The sequence below is a fragment of the Trachurus japonicus genome, chromosome 12 (genome assembly GCF_045865225.1).
Source record: "Trachurus japonicus isolate A0001 chromosome 12, Traja_1.0".
Lineage (NCBI taxonomy): Eukaryota > Metazoa > Chordata > Actinopteri > Carangiformes > Carangidae > Trachurus > Trachurus japonicus.
In genome coordinates, this window is record NC_140918.1 from 3,210,114 (window position 1) to 3,231,011 (window position 20,898).

The 20,898-nt window shown below is 39.8% G+C and overlaps 1 protein-coding gene across 2 annotated transcripts in view; it reads left to right on the forward strand.

Annotated features, from left to right (window-relative positions):
- LOC146976836 (cGMP-dependent protein kinase 1-like) overlaps positions 1-20,351 on the forward strand; it is a 37,929-nt gene extending 17,578 nt beyond the window's left edge. For both annotated transcript variants that reach the window (XM_085792610.1, XM_085792611.1), the window contains 15 exons: positions 1,273-1,378; positions 2,735-2,798; positions 2,960-3,037; positions 6,650-6,744; positions 10,046-10,111; positions 10,210-10,284; positions 11,560-11,656; positions 12,607-12,746; positions 14,340-14,429; positions 15,678-15,819; positions 16,320-16,483; positions 18,839-18,961; positions 19,815-19,877; positions 20,029-20,095; positions 20,201-20,351. In XM_085792610.1, the coding sequence (XP_085648736.1) occupies positions 1,273-1,378; positions 2,735-2,798; positions 2,960-3,037; positions 6,650-6,744; positions 10,046-10,111; positions 10,210-10,284; positions 11,560-11,656; positions 12,607-12,746; positions 14,340-14,429; positions 15,678-15,819; positions 16,320-16,483; positions 18,839-18,961; positions 19,815-19,877; positions 20,029-20,095; positions 20,201-20,299 (1,469 nt within the window). In that variant the 3' untranslated portion in view covers positions 20,300-20,351. The remainder of the gene's footprint in view (positions 1-1,272; positions 1,379-2,734; positions 2,799-2,959; positions 3,038-6,649; positions 6,745-10,045; positions 10,112-10,209; positions 10,285-11,559; positions 11,657-12,606; positions 12,747-14,339; positions 14,430-15,677; positions 15,820-16,319; positions 16,484-18,838; positions 18,962-19,814; positions 19,878-20,028; positions 20,096-20,200) is intronic.
- Positions 20,352-20,898: the final 547 nt, after the last annotated feature.

The following is a 20,898-nucleotide window of genomic DNA, read 5'->3' on the forward strand; positions in this document are numbered from 1 at the left end:
TGGCCTCAGTGTGCTTACAGCAGAGGTTCTAATATTTAGACATAAAACACTTGAGTATTGTTACATCTGCAAGTATCTTAAAAAGATACATTTAAGAAAATATGTAAAAGTCGAGAAAATGTCCTCAAACCTCAGAGGGATAAACACGTCTGTATTCAGTTTTAACCAGTGATTTGGTGTTTGCGCTTAGAGTGCAGGGCCACAAACAAAAATCTTGTTTAGGGGGCCACCAAAATCCCTGGATGTTATATATTATTCATAATAATATTTCTTATTTATACAGAACTTTTCTAAACCTTCATATTACTTATAAAAGAACCAAATCGTAATCTACATTATCTCCAAGCTCTTTACACGATGAGGTCATGACCTGCCAAACCAACAGGGAGGAAAAACTTTAATAAGTAATAATTAAGTAATAATTATCATTTCTTTGCACAGTTACAATAAACAGTCATCGGTATATTAGCCTACTGCTGTTCATGGTCTCTGTCTGTGCTGCTCTGTTAGTTTCTCTCTATAATAAAGTCAAAGGTCACAAACTCAACCTAATGATATATATAAAGCAAAAATGAAACACAGCACGCACATACAAAAACCCATGTCGGGTGTATATATGGTATATACAAAAATATCATTAATACAAAAATATATACATGGATAATGATATATATACATTATAATTTGGTGCTGTAAAAATAGAGATTATCTTGAATTGTACATCAGAAGTCCTAAGAACCAATGGCTGACACTGTAAAAACAAAACAACTAAATACTAAATAGTCCAAAATGTCTGTCCAATTGATTCAATAGGGAAGATAAACATCAGAAATCAACCATGGATTAAAAAAAAAAGTCAGCCGAAAATTATAATAAAAACTGTAAGCGCCCAATGTTCAGAAAACAAGAGTTTAAACATATTTTAGGAGCAATGTCTGCTTTAAGTTATTTTTAAAAGCAGATGGAGACAGTGATTTTTTTTTTTTTACAGTGTCACTGAGCTGCTCTGGAAACTAAAACCAAAACTAAAAACTTAATTGTGCATTTCAGTTCACATCTCTGCCCCTGTCGATCTAAGATGCTTTTTTGTTATTTTTGTCTGAACTCAGTCTCAGAATCTGAAGTCTGTGGTTTGAAAAATGTGATGATTAATAAAACAGAGTCTTCATCAGCAGAGGAGGAGAAGTTAAACCTCCATCTCTCCATCTTTCTCTCTGTGTCTCTCCATCTTTCTCTCCATCTCTCCATCTCTCCATCTCTCTGTGTGTTCAGCTCTGACCGACATCAAGCTGTGGGCGATCGACCGTCAGGGCTTCCAGACCATCATGATGAGGACTGGGCTCATCAAACACTCCCAGTACACAGACTTCCTCCGCAGGTACAAGACCAGAACAGTCACATGACCACAAACACCTCTCCTCACTTCATCCATCCTTCCTTCTTTCCTTCCTTCATTCCTTCCTTCTTTCCTTCCTTCCTCCATCCTTCCCTCTTTCCTTCCTTCCTTTCTCCCTTCCTTCCTTCTTTCCACAATCCCTTTTCCCTTGCTTCTTTGACGTCTTTCCTTTCCCCCTTCCTTCCCTTCGTCCTTCTTTCTTCCTTCCTCTTTTGATCCAGTTGACCTGGTCTGTTCCCTCCCTCCATCTTTCTTTTCCCTTCCTTCTTTCCACAATCCTTTTTACCTCCCTCCCTTCCTTCCTTCCCTTCGTCCTTACTTCTTTCTTCTTTTTTGACCCAATCTGTTCCCTCCTTCCATCTATCTTTCCTTCCTTTTTCTTTTCCTTCTTTCCTCCCATCGTTCCCTTCGTCCTTCCTTCCTTCCTTCTTTCCCTTCGTCCTTCCTGCCTTCCTTCCTTCTTTATTTCTTTCCCTTCGTCCTTCCTTCCTTCCGTTCATCTATCCCTTCATCCTTCCTTCCTTTTTCTTTCCCTTCGTCCTATCTTCCTTACTACCTTCCTTCTATCCCTTTATCCTTCTTTCCTTCCTTCCCTTCGTCTTTACTTCTTCCTTCCTTTTTGACCCAATCTGTTCCCTCCCTCCATCTATCTTTCCTTCCTTTTTCCCTTCCTTCTTTCCTCCCATCATTCCCTTCGTCCTTCCTTCCTTCTATCCCTTTATCCTTCCTTCTTTCTTTCCCTTCGTCCTTCCTTCCTTCCTTCTATCCCTTCGTGTTTCATTCCTTCCTTCCTTCTATCCATCTATTCCTTTATCCTTCCTTCCTTCATTCTTTCCCTTCGTCCTTCCTTCCTTCTATCCCTTTGTCCTTCCTTCCTTCCTTCCTTCCTAACTTCCTTCTTTCCCTTCGTCCTTCCTTCTCTTCCTTCATCCTTCCTTCCTTCTTTCTTTCCCTTTGTCCTTCCTTCCTTCCTTCTTTCCCTTTGTCCTTCCTTCCTTCTTTCTTTCCCTTCGTCCTTCCGGCCTTCCTTCCTTCTATCCCTTTATCCTTCCTTCCTTCTTTCTTTTTGTCCTTCCTTCCGTTCATCTATCCTTTCATCCTTCCTTCCTTCCTTCCTTCCTTCCTTCCTTCCTTCTTTCCCTTCGTCCTTCCTTCATTCCCTTTGTCTTTCCTTGCTTCCTTCCTTCCTTCCTTCTTTCCCTTCGTACTTCCTACTTCCTTCCTTCCTTCCTTCCTTCCTTCCTTCCTTCCTTCCTTTCGTCCCTCCTTCCTTGACCCAGGAGGACAACAGGAGTGTTAAACACTGACTCTCTCTCTCTCTCTCTCTCTCCGTCTCAGCGTTCCCTCCTTCCAGTCTCTCCCCGAGGACGTCCTCAGTAAACTGGCCGACGTTCTGGAGGAGGTGAAGACGATTTCACACAAACACTCGTCCACTTTCTTTCTGTTTGTCTCTTGGTCTGAAGCCCGAACTCATCTCATCTCATCCCTCTCTCCCTCTCTCCTTCTCTCATCCCTCTCTCCTTCTCTCTCTCATCCCCCTCTCTCTCTCCGTCTCTCTCTCAGACTCATTACAGTGACGGTGATTACATTATCCGTCAGGGAGCCACCGGAGACACATTCTTCATCATCAGCGAAGGACAGGTGAGGACAAACGATGACAGGAGGAGGGGGAGGAGGAGGAGGAGGAGGAGGGAGAGGAGGAGGAGGAGGAGGAGGAGGAGGAGAGAGGAGGAGGAGGAGAGAGGAGGAGGGGGAGGAGGAGGAGGAACAGAGAAGAGGAGGAGGAAGAGGAGGAGGAAGAGGAGGGAGAGAGAGGAGGAAGAGGAGGAGGAGGAGGAGAGAGAGGAGGAGGAGGAGGAGGAGGAAGAGGAGGAGGAGGAGAGGGAAAAGGAGGAGGAGGGGGAGGAGGAGGAGGGAGGAGAGAGAGGAGGAAGAGGAGGAGGAGGGAGAGACAGGGGAAGGAGAGAGAGGAGGAGGAGGAGGGGGAGGAGAGAGATTGAGGAAGAAGAGGAGGAAGGAGAGAGAGAGAGAGGAGGAGGAGGAGGAAGAGGAGGAGGAGAAAGAGGAGGATGAGCGAAGAGGGACAGAGAGGAGGAGGAGGAGGGAGAGGAGGAGGAGGGGGAAGAGGGACAGAGAGGAGGAGGAACAGAGAAGAGGAGGAGGAGGAGAGAGGAGGAGGAAGGAGATAGAAGAGGAGGAGGAAGAGGAGGAGAGAGATGGAAGAGGAGGAGGAGGAGGGAGAGAGAAGAGGAGGAAGGACAGAGAGGAGGAGGGGGAGGAGGAGGAGGAAGGAGAGAGAGGAGGAGCGACAGAGAGGAGGAGTAAAGAGGAACAGAGAAGAGGAGGAGGAAGAGGAACAGAGAAAAGGAGGAGGAAGAGGAACAGAAGAGGAGGGGGAGGAGGGACAGAGAAGAGGAGGAGGAAGAGAGAGGAAGAGGAGGAGGAGGAGAAGGAGGAAGAGGAGGGAGAGAGTGGAGGAGGAAGAGGAGGGAGAGAGAGGAGGAGGAGGGGGAAGAGGAAGGAGGAGGAGGAGGAGGAGAGAGAGAGGAGGAGGAGGAGGAAGAGGACAGAGAGGAAGAGGTGATCTGAGGTGATGATGTCGTCGTCTCTAAGAGCAGAGAACAATCAGAGCTCCTCTTCCTCTCCGACCTCTGAGGTCACCGGTTACTTTGTTCACTTTTAGCCCATTAACTTCAAACGGCTGCAGGTCACCGACCCCCGGTGATTCACAGACACGAAACCATGGCAACCATAGAAAACCAGTAAACAACACGGGAGCTTTTCATCTTCCTCTTCTTCCCTGAATCATATAGAACAAAATGTAGGTGAACACCGAGTCTGAGCCAAGAGGACGAGATCACACTGCAAAAACTCAAAATCTTTCCAAGAATATTTGTCTTATTTCTTCTCCAAATGTCTCATTTCTGGTCAAAACTAATCTCTTTCCACTTAAAATAAGACTCATCACTTAAAAATGTACTTGTGTTCATTTCATTTTCTTGTAATAAGAAAGAAAAACTTGCTCCACTATCAGATTCTCCTACTTATTTCAAGTGAAAATATTGGAAGAAGTAAAAAAAAATGTCTTAAAACAAGCTACTTCTTATATGATGGGTCTTATTTTGATGATGATGAGATTTGTTTTGGCTAGAAATGACATTTTGACTAAAAAATAAGACAAATATTCTTGGTAAGATTTTGAGTTTTTGCAGTGCAGGTCTGGTAACCGAGTTACACTGCAAAAACTCAAAATCTTTCCAAGAATATTTGTCTCATTTCTTGTCAAAATGTCTAATTTCTAGTCAGAAATAATCTCTTTCCACTTAAAATAAGACTCATCACCTAAAAATTTACTTGTTTTTAGATCATTTTCACTTGAAATAAGTAGAAAAATCTGCGTGTGAAAGCAAGTTGTTTTGTGCTTGTAATACGGAAGAAAAACTTGCTCCACATCAGATTTTTCGACTTATTTCAAATGAAAATAGACTTAAAATAAGTAAAAAGTGTCTAAAAACAAGCTACTTTTTTTAATGTATAACTATGTATGTATATGTATAAATGTACATATTTTAGGAATAATGAGAATGACATTTTGACTAGAAATAAGACAGATATTCTTGGTAAGATATTGGTTTTTTGCAGTGTAGTGTTGTTAAAGGTTTAAATCGGATGAGACGATGCTAGAGTTTTCATATTCATAATATAATGTCTCTCTGTTCTCTGAGCTCGGAGCTTCTTCTCCTTCTTTCTAAAGCTGCTTCATGAGGAAAACACATGCAGGCGATAAATCCTGCCGGTACCAACACACAGAGACAAATATATGAGGGGGATAACGATGATGAATCTCCCTCTGGTGTCTGCTGCTGCTGCTGGTCCAGGGTCAGTGTGTGTCTCTGTGTGTTTGTGTGTGTGTGTGTCTGTGTGTCTGTGTCTGTGTGTGTATGTGTGTGTGTGTGTGTGTGTGTGTGTCTGTGTGTCTGTGTGTGTGTGTGTGTGTGTGTGTGTGACAGTTTCTTCTCTTATGAAACTTGTTTCCTGGAAGAAACAAACTCGGTTCATCTCAGTTCACCGTGATTCAAAATCAATTTCCAGGGTTTTAACTCGCCCTCGGAGAGACGATCCATCATCATCGCAGAGACACAGAGCAGCTTTGTTTCACTGGTCTGGGATCAGTCAGGAGGACGGGTCACAGCCACACCAAAGATATTCAATATAGGCTATGGAAAGATATAGAAATGGTTTCACTTCCTGTCTCTCTAAAAAGGGGCGTGGCCAACCGTCACCACCTCGTCTGTGATCGTGTGTGTGTGGATTTATATAATTTGTAGGTAGATGAAAGTGAGATATTTATATTTTCTTATGATAACATTAAATATTTACACTACTAACAGGCATATTTAGTAGGGGTGGGAGAAAAAAATCGATTCACATAAATATCGCGATATCTTTTTTGACGAAAAAGTTCAGTTTCAAAGTTTCAAAAATCGATTTTTTTTTTTGAATGTTTTTAAATATTGTGCAATGTGCATTTGTTAGCCTTTTTTACATACAGAGAGTACAGGTTTTGAAAAGGGTTATAAGGGTTTAAGTTCACTTTATAATGGAGTATGTTAATTTATAGGCTCCTACAGTATTTGTGTGCAGATAAATGTTAAAAATGCTGACGTAAAATCGAGAGAATCGGCGCTATCGTAGAATCGCAATTTAAATCGAATCGCCATCCAAAAAATCGTAGAAGAATCGAATCGGGAGAAAAGCGTATCGTCCCAGCCCTAATATTTAGCATGACAAAAATAATTTAAATCATTTTCACGGGAGTTTGCGGCCGTTTGTTCGACGTTGCCTAGGAGATCTGTGCCAAATCTGGCGAGAGTGTGTCGTAGAGACAGAGACAGGTCTGGAACAAAGTGGATTTTCTCCGGATCTCTCCGTCTGAAAGTTGCCATTTTGGTGTCAAACTGTTCAGAAGAGATGTGGCTTGTGAAAAATGAGTCCAAAATTTACTTCAGTGACTGTGGGGAGAAAGGACAGACCATAATCTGTGTTCACGTTAAATTGTCCCATTGGAGTCAATACACTCTATGCTGCCTCTGGTCTCCCTAAAGGGGCGTGGCCGTGCAGAAGCCTAGTGACATCATACAGGAAGCTGACTCGTCATGGAAGGTCTTGGTTTATAAACCGTCTTTGGTCGTTTGGTTTGTGTTGTCAGGACTGATTTAAAGGTGACACCCCCCTCTCTCTGTCTCTCTACAGGTGAGAGTCTCTCAGCAGCAGGCGGCCGGCGAGGAGCAGCTCGCCGTGACGACGCTCAGTAAAGGCGACTGGTTCGGAGAGCAGGCGCTGAAAGGGTTAAGACACGACCACACCGTTCACCTATATCTCATATTTCAAATACTCACTATATAAAATGTATTGCTTATCAATTTAACAGTCAATTTAAAGGGATAGTTCAACATTTTGTCAAATTGGCCCATTGCCATAATCCCTATAGTCATAGCAGTAGGTTCGTTTTTACCTTTAATTGTCGTTGCAAGCTATTTTTAGAACGGTGGAGCAGAGCCGTGAGCTGCTCAGAGCTACGCTACAGAGGCTCATTATGGGATTTCTTGTTTTTTTTTCCCTCATCAAACTCATCAAATACACAATCCAACAACTCCACAACGCTCTGGTGGACAAGTTGTGAGCTGCACATTCACCACGCTATGAGATAATAACACAACGTTACCACACAGAGTTGTTTTAGAGGGAAATACAGAGACTGTTGATGAAAAACTGTCCCTGAAGGCAACGTGCATCAGCGGTTTTGCATGAATTTCCTTCTAAAACAACTCTGTGTGGTAACGTTGTGTTATTATCTCATAGCGTGGTGAATGTGCAGGTCACAACTTGTCCACCAGAACGTTGTGGAGTTGTTGGATTGTGTATTTGATGAGTTTGATGAGGTGAAACCAAGAAATCCCATGAGCCTCCGTAGCGTAGCTCTGAGCAGCTCACGGCTCTGCTCCGCCGTTCTAAAAATATCTTGCACCGACAATTAAAGGTAACAAACCTACTGCTATGACTATAGGGATTATATGTGACAAATAAAGTACCTTTATTATGGTAATGGGCCAATTTGCCAAAATGTTGAACTATCCCTTTAAACTTTTTAGTAATTTATTTAGCAAAAACATCAAACATGGTTAGAGTCATGTTATAATAATAACCCTACAACTATCATTCTTTGGCTCCGCCTACTTACATATTTGGATTGGTTGCTTTTATTGGCACGATAAATAAAGAAATATAATAAAACAACAGGTTCTAATGAGAAATGTTGCTTAAGTGAAACTTTCTAATAATAATAATAATAATATATATATAAAAGAATAATAACTTTAATGTTGTTTTTAGCTCCTTTAGTCTGATCGTTGTTTCAAAAAAGAAGTAAATCGAGGGCAAAAAGTGGAGAATTGAAATGTTTATCTGGACGAGCTAAAAGCTAAAGAGCCACATAAAAGACAAACTGATGTTTCCTCATCATTAGAATAAAAAGCGCTCTGATCTGATCTGATCTCCGACCTCTGTGTTGTCGCGGCCTCGAACATTTCTGAGGTTTTTATTTTTTGTATGTTGAACCTGCTGCTGAAGAGAATTAATGGACTCGGTCACTGTTTCCACGGTAACGTTAACAAGGTGAAACATCGTCATTCAGAAACCACGACCTGCATGAATTCATTATTAGTTAATAATATGAACATTAAGATCTTTATATTCAGGCTGATTCATCTCATAAAATGTGAGTTTGTGGTTTTTCTTTTTTTTTTTAAATAGTGCCATATAGTGTAAAGACATAGGCTACAGTTACTACAGACAAACTATGAGGGTGCAACGTGGGTGACTAACAAATAACAATATCATAACAATAAGACTTCAAATAGGCAAACAGAAAAGAGACAAGAAGAAAACAAGACACACACATATATATATACATATGATAATAGTAATAAAGTTAGTAAATGTCACAATAAAATGAAAGAAAAAAGAGAAGAAGAAGGATATGTATCATGAAGAAATAAATACAAATAGAATGCGAAAATAAAGAATAAAAGGTAGGTAAAGGTTTAGGCTATTTTTCTCTTGTGTGTGTGCGTGCACATGTGTGAATGACTTCTTGTGTAAGATTGCAGAGAAAGTGCAGAGGGAATGAGAGAATGCGATGGAAGCATGAGATGGAGGTGGAGACAAGGGGGAGGGGGGGGGGGGGACAGATGAGAGACAGGAAGAAGTAAAATAGTCTCGTAAGTAAGGATAGGGGGTAACATTGTTTTAGACCCCCAGCTTTGCCCCGGGGGCCAAGACCTCCAGGGTGGGAGGAGGGCGGGACTGGAGGGGTATCAATTAATTAATCATTCTTTCTCTTTTCTTTTCTTCTTCCTTTCCTTCCCTGATTTGGGTTTATTTTGTTTGTTTCATTCTTAAAATATTGGATTTAACACTAGAACCGCCGTGAGGTCATTTTGACCTCTCTCGCTTCTTAAAATGCACGTAACTCTGTTTGTGTAAAAACCCTATGTCTCCCAGTCGGTGACTTTTCCTAAAAGTGTGTTCTACATCATCTTATGCGTTTTCACGATTCTAGTATAAAAGAGAACGAAAAAAAGAGTGATTTTACCTAGAACCGCCAAGAGGTCATTTTGACCTCCATTCATTCTAATGCAAAAATGCTAAATGTACTGCATTTATATAGCCATATATATTATAAAGCCAGCCAGACACACAGTTCAAAACATTTTATGGTAATGCTTCACATTCATATACATACACATACTTTACCAAAAATAACAATAGTCGTTGCTACTGTAGGCAACCAATATAGACAACTCTTTATTTTTCTATTTTTCGAACAGTGTGTGTATATAAAAAATTATAAAACTGATTTTCCAATCATTGCAATCTGGGCTTAAGAATGTCCATTTAGTCACTCAGTTTGTCAGTTAGTTAGTTAGATAGTTAGTTATTTAGTTAGCTAGTCATTTTGACCTCATCCCACAACACAACACCAGTTCAGATATTAGAAAGTTGTCAAACAGTTAAAACAGGTGTCAAACAGATAACAAATGAACATTACTCATAAACATTGAATATAACAATGACAGTCCCTTGCTCTCATGAGAAATGGACATGAATTCAGAAATTTGTAACAATTTTGAAAATTTTTATATACACACACTGTTCGAAAAATAGAAAAATAAAGAGTCGTTTATATTGGTTGCCTAGCAACGACTATTGTTATTTTTTGTAAAGTATGTGTATGTATATGAATGTGAAGCATTACTATAATGTGTTTTGAGTTGTGTGTCTGGCTGCTTATATAATATATATGGCTATATAAATGCAATCCATTTACCATTTTTGCATTAGAATCAATGGAGGTCAAAATGACCTCTTGGCGGTTCTAGGAGTACATGGAATGTTGGCGGTTCTAGTGTTAATTATTTCATTCTCAGTTTTAATTATTCTTACCTCTCTCCATCACATTAATTATTGCGTACTTTGGGCTGCCACCAGACCCGAGGGAGGTGGCCAGTCCGTTGTAAGTCGGTTCCTTTTAGTGTGTTATTGAACAAAGTGTGTGTGTGTGTGTGTCTCTCTCTCTTCCTGTTGCAGGGAGGACGTGCGGACGGCGAGCGTCACGGCCGTGGGTGATGTCACATGTCTGGTCATCGACAGAGAGTCAGTGTTTCTCTGTGTTCACCACAAATATACTGATTTTACACGGTGGCGTTAGAGATTTTAAAGGAGCCTCGTCTGTTTGTCTGTTTGTGTCTCAGGTCGTTCAAGCAGCTGATTGGAGGACTGGACGACGTCAACAACAAACAGCTCGACAGCGACGAGGTCAAAGCCAGGTGAGTGTGTGGTGGTTAAAGGATTTACACTGACTGTCATCACTTTGTTCATACACTTTAAAAGGATAGTTCAACATTTTGGCAAATTGGCCCATTGCCATAATCCCTATAGTCATAGCAGCAGGTTCGTTACCTTTAATTGTCGGTGCAAGCTATTTTTAGAACGGCGGAGCAGAGCCGTGAGCTGCTCAGAGCTACGCTACGGAGGCTCATTATGGGATTTCTTAATTGGTTTCCCTCATCAAACTCATCAAATACACAATCCAACAACTCCACAACGCTCTGGTGGACAAGTTGTGAGCTGCACATTCACCACGCTATGAGATAATAACACAACGTTACCACACAGAGTTGTTTTAGAGGGAAATACATGCAAAACCACTGATGCGCGTTGCCTTCAGGGACAGTTTTTCATCAACAGTCTCTGTATTTCCCTCTAAAACAACTCTGTGTGGTAACGTTGTGTTATTATCTCATATGACTATAGGGATTATGGCAATGGGCCAATTTGCCAAAATGTTGAACTATCCCTTTAATTCATACACCTCTTTTCTTTGGCTCTTTACGCTACATAGGTTGTTGATTTTATGACATGACTTTTTTCTCGTATGAAACGTACAATTTATGACTTAATTCTGTCTTAAGTCTGTGTTTTGTTTTTTTTCTCAATGTGGCCAATACTCCGTCTTACTGATGAGACTTTCAAAGGTTGATATCTTTTCACTTTTTTTCCGTATTGTCCAAAAAAAACCCCCAAAAAACAGCATCTACAAAGGTCAATACAACACAAGTTCATTTTGTATCCAAAAAATAGTGGCATCTACAATATAAACATAGATACTTCTATAAAAACTAGACATAATGGCAATACAGTATATGATTTTTTCCAACATCTAATATGTGATTTTTTTTACACACACACCATAACACATGTTATATTTGCATGTGGGTTGATTTAGTCGCTGGTTTGTCACGACTCGTTCAGGGGAAACAAACAGCTCAGTCGTTGTTAGTCCTGTAATTATCTTCATCATCATCACCTCACGGCTCCTCTCTTCTCTCAGCAATAAACAAACTCTAATTATCTTTTTGTTTTTATTTCACAGCAGAGACAAACTGAAGCCTCTTTGTCTCTGCTGCTTCACTCACTTCACTTCACTTCACTTCACTTCACTTCACTTCACTTCACTCAGCGTCCAGATGTTCTGCAGCTGGGTCGCTCAGTGGAGAAACATGGAGACTAAGATGATTCTCTCTGTCTCTCTGTCTCTGCAGGCTTCAGGCCGAGGCCGACTTCTTCTCCAGCGTCTCACTCTGTGATTTCAACATCATCTGCACGCTGGGGATGGGAGGCTTCAGCCGTGTGGAGCTGGTGGGTGGAGGATAACTTGTTTTTAAACTTGTAAAACAAGAAGAGATGCTTTGAGCCTGGTTACACTGCAAAAACTCAAAATATTTCCAAGAATATTTGTCTTATTTCTTGTCAAAATGTGTCATTTCTAGTCAAAACTAATCTCTTTCCACTTAAAATAAGACTCATCACCTAAAAATTAACTTATTTTTAGACAGTTTTCACTTGTTTCAAACTAATTTTCAATTGGAATAAGTAGAAAAATCTACTTATTTCAAGTAGAAAATTTGCTTGAAAGAAGTAAAAATTGTCTAAAAACAAGCTACTTTTTAATGTGATGAGTCTTATTTTAAGTATAATTAGATTTATTTTAACTAGAAATGACATTTTGACTAGAAATAAGACATTTATATATTATTGGTAAGATTTTGAATTTTTGCAGTGTATAGCAACAATTGCTAATTTCCGCCTGTAGTCCCTGGTAAAGTGGAAGCAGATACAGTATTAAAATCATTGAAATAGGACATATTAAGTGACATAATGACCATAATATTTTAAAAATTGACAGAATACACTAATAAAAGCAGGGAACAGGAGCGCCAAATCATGAAGTGCAGAATAGGGATCAACAGCACATACACTTTCTCTTACTCACACACACATACATACATTCTCATATATTTTCACTCACACACACATACATTCTCCTTACACATATATTTTCACTCACACACACACATACGTTCTCCTTATGTGTCTCGGTCTCCGTATGTGTAAGGAGAATGTATGTATGTGTGAGTGAAAATATATGCATGTGTAAGGAGAATGTATGTATGTACAGGTTAATTTTTAGGTGATGAGTCTTATTTTAAGTGGAAAGAGATTAGTTTTGACTAAATTGAGACATTTTGACAAGAAATAAAACAAATATTCTTGGAAAGATTTTGAGTTTTTGCAGTGTGTGTTTTCAGGTGCATCTGAAGAACGACCACGGCCGCTCGTTCGCCCTCAAAGTCCTGAAGAAGCGCCACATCGTGGACATGAGCCAGCAGGGACACATCCTGTCGGAGCGCCGCATCATGATGGAGGCTCACAGCCCCTTCATCATCAGGTCACTCTGCTCCTCCACGTCACAGCTGTAACTTAACTCAGGTGTGATTAATACAGGTGCATGAAGAGGAGCTTAATTAGCATTTTGGTTTTTAATTAACACCTCGGTAAGTCTGAGCTCACCGAGCAGGATGAGGATGTGACACCGAGAGAAGCAGCAGATCCAAGATGTTTCAACACGTAAACACAGATGATATGATAATTACATGTTAATCACAAGCTGGTAGAATTATGTAAATACAATATATAGGTCAGTGACAAAAGAAAAATTGTTTTAAATAAATGAAAATAGATTATAACTGCTTTAAAAAATAAAATGTTTTTTTGTATTCATGTTGGTTTTATATCATTTGAACCATTTTTTGACATAAGTACACTGCAAAAACTCAAAATCTTACCAATAATATTTGTCTTATTTCTAGTCAAAACAAATCTCATTATACTTAGAATAAGACTCATCACATTTAAGAGCAGCTTGTTTTTAGACACTTTTTACTTCTTTCAAGCATATTTTCACTTGAAATAAGTAGAAAAATCTGATAGTGGATCAAGTTTTTCTTCCTTATTACAAGCACAAAACAACTTGCTTCACTGGCAGATTTTTCTACTTATTTCAAGTGAAAATTATCTAAAAACAAGTTAATTTTTAGGTGATGAGTCTTATTTTAAGTGGAAAGAGATTAGTTTTGACTAGAAATGAGACATTTTGACAAGAAATAAGACAAATATTCTTGGAAAGATTTTGAGTTTTTGCAGTGTAAGACTGAATGACCTGAAAATGTCAAATGGTGTAACCACAAATTATAAATTCAAATAATTAAGTGTACTTATAAAAGTATACTTTCTTCTGAAAACATTAAATTTAAATAGATTGTTTTCTATGTTTTGCTGTGTTGAATTTTAATGCATTTTTGCAACACTAAGCAGGACATATCCTAAAAACACTACTTTTTTTTCTACATTATTTGACAAATTATGGAAAAATTGTCAAGAAATAACAGTGTTGCATTGGTGAATCACATTTATTCCACATTTTTTCCTGTATATAGTCAGATTTTAATGGAAAAAATATCCAGTTACACCACTTTGATACACTGCAAAAACTCAACATCTTAACAAGAATATTTGTCTTATTTCTAGTCAAAATATAATTTCTAGTCAAAATAAATCTAATTATACTTAAAATAAGACTTGTCACATTAAAAAGTAGCTTGTTTTTAGACACTTTTTTACTTTTTTCAAGCAGATTTTCACTTGAAATAAATAGAAAAATCTGATAGTGGAGCAAGTTTTTCTTTCTTATTACAAGCACAAAAAACTTGCTTTCACTGGCAGATTTTTCTACTTATTTCAAGTGAAAATTAGTTTGAAACAAATGACAAAATGATCTAAAAACAAGTTCATTTTTAGGTGATGAGTCGTATTTTATGTGGACATAGATTAGTTTTGACTAAAATTGAGACATTTTGACAAGAAATAAGACAAATATTCTTGGAAAGATTTTTGCAGTGTAAAATCCACAGTGCAGCTGCTTTGGGATATAAAACATTAAAACTGTTGTTGTGGACTGACTTGTGGTTTTTGGTCGCTGCAGGTTGTACCGGACCTTCAGAGACTCTAAGTACCTGTACATGCTGCTGGAGGCCTGTCTGGGAGGAGAGCTGTGGACGGTGCTGAGGGACAGGTCGGTGTGCAGAGGTTTTGATTGACGGGTCTGAGCCCCGGTGTTCGTTCATCCTAGAGCACTGGAAAAGAGAGTAACGACAGCTTTGGTTCAATGGAAGCGCCTCCTGGTGGAGGAATATGAGTTTTGCAAAAGCGCCCAAGAACTGACATCTCTGCATTGTTGGTGAATGAGCAGTGTGGTGTTTTCAATAATTTAAGGACATTTCTAGATCACCCACATTAATAGCATCATTGAGGATCCTTTACAGATAAACATTAACACATAGCCCAGTAAAAAAAAAAAAACAAACAAAAAAAAAAACAGTTGTCTACATTAATGTTTCAATCTACATTTTGTAATAAACAAATTATAAGTATAATTTGATATGACCAAGACACCTAAAAACAAAAACACGGCCGTTTTCATCAATTTACAAGCAAGTGGGCAACACACATAAATTGGAGTGAATGGGTTTTCTGGATGCTTTTGCAATACCCATATCCTGCCACTAGGGGCGCAAAACCCTTAAACCCTTAAACCCTTAAACCCTTAAACCCTTAAACCCTTACCACGGGAGTCAATGGTGGTGTCGTTACTCTCTTTTCCAGTGCTCTAGTTCAGTGGTTCTCAACTGGTGGGTCGGGACCCAAAAGTGGGTCTAGACCCGTTCTGGATGGGTCGTGGACAGCTGGTCAAAAAAGTTAATAATATTTAATGCACATCTGATGTTGGACATGTCTTTTATTTTGAAAAATAACTTATTTTGAAAGGCACACGAGACACGTGAACACATTCAGTTGTAATGCTCCTCCTCACTTTCTTATTATTTGCTCTGAATGCAAAGATATCAGTTTCTTATTAATGTGGCCTGAATGCAGTGAATCTTGTTTTGTTTTGTGGGTCTTTATTTTGTGCAATTTGATATTTATCCACTTTAGTGAACATGCTCTGAATGCAGAGATGCATCAGAAGTCAAATATATCGTTTTGTTGGTCTCCATTTTGTGCAGTTTGATATTTTTTTATTCACTTCCGTACATGCAGTTGTCATGGTAACTCCTCAGTTTCATTCATGTGCTCTGAAATGCACTTTGCTCAATAAAGAGCAAAATGAGTTTTTAAAGGCTTTAAAAAAAAATTCTTGGTTTGAATTCTATAAAAGTGGGTCGCGACTTAATGACCATGGGAAAATGTGGAGCCCAGAGTGAGACTAGTTGAGAACCCCTGCTTTAGTTCATCCATGACATCTTTCTTTCTTCTCTTCCAGGGGTTCGTTTGATGACGGCACCACTCGGTTTTACACGGGCTGCGTCGTCGAGGCTCTGGCCTTCCTCCACACCAGAGGGATCATCTACCGAGACCTCAAACCTGAGAACATCATCCTGGACCACCGAGGATACGCCAAGCTGGTGCCCACTACAGCGTTAATCAATACATCCGATAACACGATGCACACTGCAAAAACTCAATATCTTACCAAGAATATTTGTCTTATTTCTAGTCAAAACAAATCTCATTATACTTAAAATAAGACTCATCACATAAAAAGCAGCTTGTTTTTAGACAATTTCTACTTCTTTCAAGCAGATTTTCACTTGAAATAAGTAGAAAAATCTGATAGTGGAGCAAGTTTTTCTTCCTTATTACAAGCACAAAAAACTTGCTTTCACTGGCAGATTTTTCTACTTATTTCAAGTGAGAATTTGTTTGAAACAAGTGAAAATGATCTAAAAACAAGATCGATTTTAGGTGATGAGTCTTATTTTAAGTGGAAACAGATTAGTTTTGACTAGAAATGAGACATTTTGACAAGAAAAAGGACAAATGTTCTTGGAAAAATTTTGAGTTTTTGCAGTGCAGCAGTTTGACAAAGAGCGCACACTCACCACCGTTTGTTTCTGCGCCTCAGGTCGACTTCGGCTTCGCCAAGAAAGTGGGTCTGGGTAAGAAGACGTGGACGTTCTGTGGGACCCCCGAGTACGTGGCCCCTGAGATCATCCTGAACAAGGGCCACGACAGCTCGGCAGACTGCTGGTCTCTGGGGATCCTGGTGTTTGAGCTGCTCAGTGGCAGGTAGGACAAGAGCTGCACTTTATACACGAGTCAGGATGGAAACTAAACAAGGAAAGACCCAACGTATAGTTGTCAACAAGACTAGGTGTTGCTCTGTCCCTTTAAAACCAGAGACTAGATCTACTAAGAATACTGCACAGCTATATCTAAGAAATTCAAAGCATTTACTGTATTATTATCACTCCTTTATCTATTAGCATACAGTATCAGTACCGATTAGTTGTTATTATTGCAATACAATATGAAGAAAACACACAATGAAGCTGTATTCTGAGTCAAGAAAGAATCAAGGCTGCTCTGTTCCTCTGCACTGGCCAGTTTCTTTTTTTTGCTTTGTTGAATTCAGAAAACCTGTAGATGAACCACATAGAAAATGATTTAAGATGTTAATTATAGGAAGTAATAAGATCTGGATGATACGGCTGACATGTTTATGTGTAGCAGAACTCATCTGGAACCACATGTTTCTGAGAGAAGAACTGTTTTTGTTGTCGTTGTTTTTTTATTATGTCGTCAACTCATGGGGGTGTGTCGACACGTGCAGACTTCCACTTGTGCGCTGCACAGCTGTAGCAGTGTGCGTGCGTTTTATAACGGAAAAAACAGCAACACACTGCGATCGATGGAGGATCAGGTTGCAGAGAGATGATTGTTCACGAGTCCCAAAACACGAGTCCAAGTCAAGTCTTAACTCTCTGTGTGTGCGACGCCTCGAATCCGAGTCGCAAACTCGAGTCCCCATCTCTGACTAACAAGCAAAAAGACTATTTCAAGTAGCTAAGGCAAGCTAATTGTTAACAAATGCTACAAGCGAATATAGCGAACACACAGAACATGCTATTAGCTACCAAGCAACACAGGATAATTTCAACTAACAATTGAGGCAAGTTAACTGGAGCTAACGAGCAAGACGGGCCAGACTGAGCTAACTAAGTAAAGCGGGGAGCATACGTCAGTCCAACCGCCCAAAAGTCCGACCGCTCATTTCTCCGACTAGCCATTTATCCGAGTTATTCTACAGTGTTACAGTTAGGGTTAGGTTTAGGGTTACTTAAGTCGGAGAATTGGGAGGTCAGACTAATGGACGCAAAAATAAAGAAATGCATGGTCGGAGAAATGACAAGTCAGAGAAATAGGTAGTCGGACAGACGTCACATGCCCAGTAAAACAGGTCAACTTAAGCTAAATGTAGCTAACCAGCCAGGCTAGGCTCGGTTTCTGGGAGACATGTAGAGGACAGGGAGACGAACATGTTGTGGCCACATTGGTGTCTCCTCAGCTGTAACTAACTATTGTATCTGACGCAGCATTGACAAGATCCAGGAAGTTGTAAACAGAGCAGGAAACCTTGAGGTCTTTAAATATTGATTTTCTGGGACAGTCACTCAAAGCAGAAAAAAAAACAATCCGGACAAAACACAGAGACACTATACAACATCTGCACTTTCCAAAGAGCCACATCTGTTGTGTATCCGCCACAGAACCGCACAGCAGACGTCTAACACACGCTCAGTAAACACAGAAAACACTCTGTCCTCGCCCAGCATCCTTCTCCTCATTGATCTGTTTCTTCTCTGCTGCAGTAACTCAGGGACTCAAACACAATAGAATCTCATCAGCTGCATATTTTTTCTCCACATCCCTGTATTTTCATGGCCACAGTGACAAACTGCAGCCGTCAGAAACACAACACAGTGTGTTGCTGAGGCTGAGTGATGCTTCCAGATGTTGTGATGCTGCTGCAGCTGTATGTGGCAGAACGACTCTGGACACTAAAGATGCTGCGTCTGAGAGAACGAATGTTTCCTCCTTAACCTGGAAATGTGATTTTGTATTAACTGTGTAATGAAGTCAGAGGTGAGGAGCTAAATTACACTGCAAAAACTCAAAATCTTTCCAAGAATATTTGTCTTGTTTCTTGTAAAAATGTCTCAATTCTAGTCAAAACTAATCTCTTTCCACTTTAAAAAAGACTCCTCACCTAAAAATTGACTTGTTTTTAGACCATTTTCACTTGTTTCAAACTAATTTTCGCTTGAAATAAGTAGAGAAATCTGCCAGTTTTTGTGCTTGTAATAAGAAAGAAAAACTTGCTCCACTGTCAGATTTTTCTACTTATTTCAAATGAAATTAGACTTGAAATAAGTAAAAAGTGTCTAAAAACAAGCTACTTTTTTATGTATAACTGTATACATATTTTAGGTATAATGAGATTTGTTTTGACTAGAAATGACATTTTGACTAGAAATAAGACAAATATTCTTGGTAAGATATTGAGTTTTTGCAGTGTAGCTCCGGTCCTGTTTGATTAAATGAGACTGTTGATATTTTATCTCTTTCTCTCTCTCTCTCCAGTCCTCCGTTCTCCGGCTCTGACCCCATGAAGACCTACAACATCATCCTGAGAGGCATCGACATGATCGAGTTTCCTAAGAAGATCACCAAGAGCGCCGCCAACCTCATCAAACGGCTCTGCAGGTTCTCACAGCTCCTTCAAAATGTCGAACTTCTTCATACTGTATGTTACAGTGACATTAATACGCATCACCAGCTTTCATCGTGATGTAAAAATGTGAGAATGTTGATATTTATAGCACTGGGAACATTCAATGTGTTGGGAAATGTGCTACCATGATGCTAAGAAGTGATAATGAGTGACATAACTCTTTTATAACCTCCCTATAGAGACACTCAAACTTATATAAATCCATGAATGGGTTTTGATTACACAACCAACAGTAGAAAAACACTGGAGTATAAAATCTAAAAAGGAAATTTCATTTTGTGTTGATTTTGGCGACACCTGTGGACAAAAGCGGTAGTGTTTTGCCAGAATGAAGAAAGAATACACAATCCAACAACTCTAAAACGCTATGAGATAATAACACAACGTTACCAGACAGAGTTGTTTTAGGGGGAAATTCATGCAAAACCACTGATGCGTGTTGCCTTCAGGGACAGTTTTTCATCAACAGTCTCTGTATTTCCCTCTAAAACAACTCTGTGTGGTAACGTTGTGTTATTATCTCATAGCGTGGTGAATGTGCAGCTCACAACTTGTCCACCAGAGCGTTGTGGAGTTGTTGGATTGTGTATTTGATGAGTTTGATGAGGGAAACCAAGAAGCCTCTGTAGCGTAGCTCTGAGCAAGGTAACAAACTTACTGCTATGACTATAGGGATTATGGCAATGGGGCAATTTGCCAAAATGTTGAACTATCCCTTTTAATATAATTTAGCTACTTATCTTTCATGGATGCTTGCTAGTATAACACACAGTAGCTACAGGAGGTTGTTCAGGATAACTGCTTGTGTTTGTGTGTCGTCTTCAGGGACAACCCGTCAGAGCGACTGGGCAATCAGAAGAACGGCGTGAAGGACATCCAGAAACACAAGTGAGGCAGTAACAGATGCTTTTCATGTGGTTTGTTTCACACTCACTCACTCTCTCGTTCTTTCTCTCACTCTCTCTGTATCTGTGTGTAGCTACTTTCTGCGGCAGATGAAACTGTTGTCATGGCAGCACGTCCTTATATTATCTTTCAGGTGGTTTGAGGGCTTCAACTGGGACGGTCTCCGCCAGGGAACCATCGACTCTCCGTTCACCCCCACAGTGGGTGTCCTTCATCCTCCACAGTCTGTCAGCTGCAACATACATGAGAGAAAAGATGGGAAAACTGATTGTGTGTGTGTGTTTGTGTGTGTGTGTCTCCATCAGGTGGACGGGCCCCTCGACAACAGCAACTTCGACCATTTCCCAGACGACAGTGACGATCCTCCTCCTGACGAAGAGTCCGGGTGGGACCAGGAGTTTTAAGATAGAGGACGAGGTGATGAACAAAGAGCGGGAGCAGGAAGTGAAGCCATAGCCTAGAGAAGTCAAAAGGACAGAACAAGACATTGTCAATATCAAACATGGTACACTGAGCAGATCGACACAACATGATGAACACCTTTTACTCATTTCATTTATTTGTTTATCTGAAACGGGACTCTGCGTATTCATCAACATCCCTACACCAGATTTAGCTCTAGGGTCATTTCCATCCGTAGTCCCACCACTGTTGGATTAACATCGGCTACGTACACAGCAAAGTATGTTCAAACAACACAAACAATGAGCACCTGGTCTTAAATCTTTCCTCAGAATATAAATAATAACGGGCTCCATGATGTGACAGAGCAGCGTTGATTCTTTAGTCTATTTTACACATCATTTTCTAGCCACCAAAAGCACTGAACTGATTCAAGTCACCAATAAACTGTGGCTAATCTGCTAACAATCCAGGCAGGCTAAATCTAGCTAACAAGCTAACAAGCCTATAGCTAAAATTAGCCTGCTAATTACTTGAAAGCAAAAACTAGCTTACAAACAACAAAAAAGTTAAAGAAAAAAAAGAAAAAGAAGGTAAAAAA